The sequence below is a fragment of the Mya arenaria genome, chromosome 9, assembly GCF_026914265.1.
Source record: "Mya arenaria isolate MELC-2E11 chromosome 9, ASM2691426v1".
Taxonomy (NCBI): domain Eukaryota; kingdom Metazoa; phylum Mollusca; class Bivalvia; order Myida; family Myidae; genus Mya; species Mya arenaria.
Genome location: NC_069130.1, coordinates 42,943,133 through 42,949,384, shown reverse-complemented (window position 1 = coordinate 42,949,384; position 6,252 = coordinate 42,943,133). Strand labels below are relative to the sequence as shown.

General features: G+C 35.0%; 1 protein-coding gene across 1 annotated transcript; it reads right to left on the bottom strand.

Annotated features, from left to right (window-relative positions):
* Positions 1–315: 315 nt before the first annotated feature.
* Positions 316–5,743, bottom strand: LOC128203521 (fibrinolytic enzyme, isozyme C-like). The gene is made up of 6 exons (XM_052904967.1): positions 5,704–5,743; positions 4,813–5,011; positions 4,496–4,586; positions 3,905–4,073; positions 1,229–1,380; positions 316–557 (listed from the first exon to the last, which is right to left on the bottom strand). Exons 1-6 carry the CDS (start codon positions 5,741–5,743, stop codon positions 390–392), a joined length of 819 nt encoding a protein of 272 aa, XP_052760927.1. The 3' UTR covers positions 316–389.
* Positions 5,744–6,252: the final 509 nt, after the last annotated feature.

Sequence of the window (6,252 nt, the reverse complement as noted above, 5' to 3'; positions counted from 1 at the left end):
ACAGCACTAGAAAGTACATTCTATATGCTGATTTGTTAGTGTCACTTTTTCTTTCGAAGGTATTATATATCATCTCAGACATTTTACAAATGTACTCTATATAGACGTTGGCTACCTAGCAACATTTCAAAAGGTACTGCTACACTTAATGACTTAACATTTGTGTTAAATGTGTTATTTTGTGACTTGGTATATGCGTGTCCATAGTATGCAATAGTACTGTTTTTGAATGTTATAAGGGTCCAGACCCCATTGTCCCTTATACATGGCAAATAAAATGGGTACTCATTAAACATATAAAATAGCAACTCAAAATCAGGTGCAAAGAAAATTTATTTTCTCAATCAAAGTCGTTATTCGAAATTATATGACGGCAATTTCAGAGCTGCTTAGGCGATGCAACCTCCACAGTTGGTATTCACCCAGCTACGGAAGTAAGCCGTTTTGGCATAGACGCTCGGGTGTGTCACAACACCGCCGACATGGCAACCACTGCGGCCCCATGACGTCACACCTGCGAGCTTTCCCTGACAAACCAGCGGTCCACCACTGTCACCCTTAAAACAAAATACATAAAACACAATAACATAAGATCTAGATACATAAGTTGGGCAATAATTTTGTTCAATTGAAAGGTAAAAGTCGCGCTAAGTGATAAATTTAGATATGGTTTGTCAGTCTTTAAGCATAGTGTTCAATCTCAACCAATAGGATTATTTAGGGGGTAATCAAAGGAGAACACCATGAACTCTTGAAACAAAATTTCATCAAACTTTTTATTCACAATTTTACTAAATGAAGTTCATGTTTAAAACAATTAAAACCCCTCTATATAGATTATTGTTTCGTATACCGTTTTGTGAAATGTAAAGCACACTACCGCTGAAGTGCACGTGTGTCTAGATACGAGTCTGTGCAAAATATATTTTCTGAATATTTAAGTGCAAGGAACAATGATGAAATTTGCATCCACTTTGATGGTTTAGCAAAATATAAAGATCCTCTACCTCTGATGTTGGTCGTTATATCTTTACACTAAACTTTGAAGTCAGAAATACTGGCTACAGTGAAGATCAAACGTTATGGGGCATAAACTTAATTTAATGGTTTTATAAATGTTTATTGTAAGGTGTGTACGCGTACGTGCATGTGCGCGTCTGCGTTCGTGTCCAAATGCACGACAGAACTACTCTGAAGTACAAATATTAAAAATGAAAAACATTCTTACATTGCATGAGCCACTCCCGTTTGCGGTTTCGTAGCCCTTTACACACAGGTGCTGGTCGAGGATGTTTGTGGTGCCCCAGTAGTCTTGACACTGACTCTTTGTGAGAGCCGTTACATCCGCCTTCAATAACACAGAACTTCCACTTCCGCTCTCTGGAAATCAAATAAAATGGCTGGGAGGTCCGTCAGAAGCATACTATGTCTCTAAAGTATGAAAACATTTTTTGGGGAAAATGTTAGCTGCCATAAGTTGTGAATGCAACTCGTCCACTATTTTCAATAACCACTAAAACACATTTAAGACACTTAAATTATCCAAAACGAACAGAAAAACACAACAACTACGCAGTGGATGAAGTTTGAGGCGATATTTTATAGCCGCGATTCAGCATTTAACGACAATGGATCCTTCAAAACATTGACGGTTATTCAATATATTATTTTCCTTGTTTTATTTTTATTGGAAATCAAAATATATCTCAAAAAACTAATACATGAACGCAATACACACACAATACACTTTATTATTTGTTAATGTTTAGTGTTTACGATATGAACTATATTGCGTTTTTACAATGAGACAAACCTTTATTGTTTGTATTAGAACGGGCTAGAACAGTGAAATATTAAAAGTGATATTTTTATTGCATAAAACAGTGAAATGGCAGTGGAAGCAATGGAAAGTATTTGATAACCCAGGGGCAACATATGTTTAAGCCATGTAAATTGATAAAAAGTGTATTATGAATTGATATTAGCTACCGAAAGGCGTACAATAAAGAGAGAATATTTCTTGATTTCAGAGTAATATCGTATCTAATTTCACCAGTGTCATAGAAAATATATTTTTCGTGGCAAAGTCAAGAGTAAAAATATAACTTTTCTATGAACACGATTGAAATAAAATTCGTTCTTGCACTGGTATCACCACATCTTCTTTTTGATTTTTGCAGAGATTTATTGAAATTGTATTTTTTTTTTTAAATAAACCTTTTTTGTAAGAAGCCTTTGCTCTCCGACTCCTCTTGGGACAAGCCTAACGCACAGTTTTGATCTTCAATGAATACTTGTTGTAAGGGGCGTCCGAGGGTTAGCCGGGTAGGAAATGCTTATTAAAAAAGTGGTTTATTTTTAAAAGTTTAGTATTTACACCTGTTTCAGTGCAAACAATTTATAAGCTATCACCAACAAATTTGTATTCATGCATTTATGTTTCCAATAGCAACCGTTTATTCACGTTTTCAAAATCGAAAAGAGAATGAATATATTGACGTTGGTCCCGTTTGCTCAAGAAATATTTGAAATAGCGAAAGTGTGATCAAAACAAATTGTAGATGAACATTTTTCTAAGTTTTCGAATTTGTTTTTGATACATGGTGTCATGATACATGGATAATCAATCACCCTCAAGGATCAGTTTGATTCGCTCCTAGACCGATCGCTTTCCAGATGAAATGTAAGGACCACGTTTCGGTTTTGAATTTTGACGTGTGGTGGGATAATTTAATTTATCAGTTAATCGTTGTGTGCATTTACGGGAAGTTCGTTTACTAAATCAGAGAGTTTGAAACGACAGGATTTCAGTGGGTGTATACCAAGTGATAAATTGCGTCATAAATGCTACGTCGGAAGGCATGAGTTTGATTTGTAAAAAAGACTTTAAACAAAGATAACTTCACTATTTCTTAACCATTTTAAATGAAACATAGCGCAGTCTACGCTGCTTACGGAACCCCACCTTCGGTCTTTTACCAGAATTTCATTGAGGTTTTACTTTCTTCGACAAACCTTTCCACAATACGGCCGTCTGACGGATCACTGTCAAAACATTATTTTGGAAACAGGTTTGTCGAAGTGCTTGATAAAACTAATGACTTCATCAAATTTTGGTAATAAAACAAATGCGGGGCTCTTTAAGCGGCATAGTCTACCCTTTTGTTTAATTTAAATTGGTATTGTAAATGAAAAGTTATCTTTGATTTAAGTCTTCATATTAAGCAAATTTTGCCTTCCGACGTAGCATGTATGACGTCATTTATCACGTGGTATACACACACTGGGATTTAGATGACATAACATCGAATTGATATTCAAGCTAATGTTTTGTACGAACGCACAGATAGGAGCAATCAGCTTAAAACATTATCAATTTCCTGATAAATGGTAAGTTGTGTGTATTTAAAAAAAATCCTTATTTAAACATAAGCATTTTTTATATCTAAGTAATACTTTGATAAAAATGTACTGGTACGGAAGTATTTAATTTTCATAAAAATAAAGGTTGATACAATGGATTTTAAAAGTAGTTCTTAGAATTGATATTCTCATTCCATATTTTGCAGTGATATTTTCACTGCTGTTAATCCACTAATGAATCTTGATATTTCACTGAACAGCATGGCATAACTCGCTATAAATCAATAGCTCTATAAACCATTGACGCCATAAAGTATGCAAGATATTTGCACGAAAACCAGCTTTTAATTTTAGATAACACGGTTTACGTATTAACCGATTGAGATCGGAGTACCAGAGTCGTGTGATGACAAAAATCAATGACTCGTTTAATTAAGCGTTAGATATATATCTTGTGTCATTTTTTGTCACCGTTAATATTAAATAGAGACTCCCTGAAAAAGACAGAGACTTTAACTTTGTGAAAAAAAGTAAAACAAACCGTCGACTCCCCATCCGGAAATAGTGCACGTTTGCCCCGAATAATCGGCACCAGTAGGGGCAATTTCAATAATGTTCTTCGTGATGTCAGCAGTTTGAGTTACTGTGTTAAGACGCAAGAGCGCAACATCGTTCGGAAAGCCTCCTGGACCAGTGTTGTATTTGTTGTGCTGAAACATGACGTCATAAGACGCATGGATACATGACGTCACAAAACACAGATAGACATGACAATTTCAAAGGTGATCTGACAAGATTAGATAAGTATAGAGATAATTGTTAAAATGTTTGAATATATCTATAAAGTTTAACTCTATATAATTCGAGATGTAACACACTCGAAACGATTGATTACAACTGTGTTTATTTTCTCAGGTAAATATAATTTCCATTAAAAAGTGTACACGAATTTAAGCTCCGTTCATAAAACAAAACATCATTTGCTTATAAGTATAAACCAATGGGACACGCCAAACAGTCAAATCAATTAGTATTACAAGGATCAACAAACACGCTGCAATGTAAACTTGTTCTTTGGTTATCAAATTGCTTTTGCTTGCTTTTATATAAAGGTATACGTGTAAATGCTTACCATTATGACCTCGGCGACATCAAACAAGAGGTAGTTACCAGGATTGGAGAAGCTGTGGAGGTCGACCACTACAGCCAATGAGCTTGCCATTCTGAAACACATTTCGAATTGACGGAGTCAGAATAAAGACGTTTCTTTGGACATTTCTCTCACTTTAAGCAGATCTGAGTTATATTTTAACAATTAATTGAACGAAAGTCAACCTTCAAAATTGAATGAAAATGTAAATGGTTACGCAAAATGTCATTACATATTTAATATATTTAAGGCCTTAATCACTCATTGTGAGGGAATAATACATCGTATTGTTCACTCACTGTCCATCGACACAGTGGGAGGCGGTGATTGCCCAGCCGTTGGCTATGATGGAGCCGCCGCAAGTGTGGTAGCCGTCCCTGAGAAGGGTGACCTGGTGGGGAAACTCCCCGGGGCTCGCTTGTTCTCCATTGATGATCCTGGATCCGCTAGATGGGCCCATTGACCGGCTTAGATGCAGTGTGCCACCGCAAACCGCACCTGGAGTGGGTAGAACATTGCACCTTTCAAGTCTTTTTTATAATATAGTTTGGCCATGCCTCCTACATTATAATGGTCTACCTATTTTCAGCATCAAATACACTACCCTGGCATTATAATAGAAGATACACCTTAAGATACTTTAGTCATTTTCTTAAGGTTTCAATATGAACACGGGTACTTTATTTGATTCACATCTGATCACAATTTACTTTTATCGTACTCAGTGTGCGTAGGTTTATAATAAGATACATGTACGCTTTGATTGAGCAGTTCACATACATGCTGTAGAAACCAGATTTGGTTATAAATACTTCATTTTCCGTTCAAATTACACATGAACATAAACCTAAATTCCGTTCAAAGACTCAACACTGTATTATGTATTTCTTAAACTTAATTATAAATATATTTGACAAATATTGACTGGATGATTTTCAAAACAACTGTACTCAAAGTATCTACCAAACACATTAGATGTAATACCCAACACATCACAGCATATTGTTTCAATTTCAATTTCATTCTTTTTATCTCCAAATTTTGAAATAATATTCCGCTTTATTTGATAATAAGTTGAATTTGTTTTGACGATGAATCTCCTCATAATATAGGGAAAAAATAAGAAAAACATTTATAAGACTGAAACGTCAGTATCATGTTTTAAGCAAGAAAATCGTATAAAAACTCACCAATAGCGACAGCAATAACAACAATGCTGGTGAAAGCCATCTTTGGAAGATTGGAATGAACTGAGCAGGCCCTGAATATATACCCTAACCACGCGACAAGGCGTGATAAGTACGACACGAGAACGAGACCAGGTGGAGTACTCGACAGTTTTGGAGTAGGCCTCTTATTGTTTAATAATACCAAATAACCATTTTCGAATGATTTCGTGTGGTTTCAAAATGTTATGACAACTTTACAACCATCTTTGTAACGTTCAATAATACTTGCCATCTGGTAAAGTTCCCGTTATTCTCATCTGTTAAACGCTTTTTCTATTCATTTGAAATAATGTTATAAACAGATAATACGATTTATAATACATTTTTTCACCAATAAAGATATATCTAACTAGGTTCAACAGCCGTATGAGAGTGTTGTGATTAAGAATCTTCTCTTAAAGGAGTCAGTCACATTTTAAAGAATAAGATACAGAAATATTGAAGTTCATATATAATGTTGGTATAATACATGTATAACAAACTACTGTTTACGATGAACAAAAGTTTTTT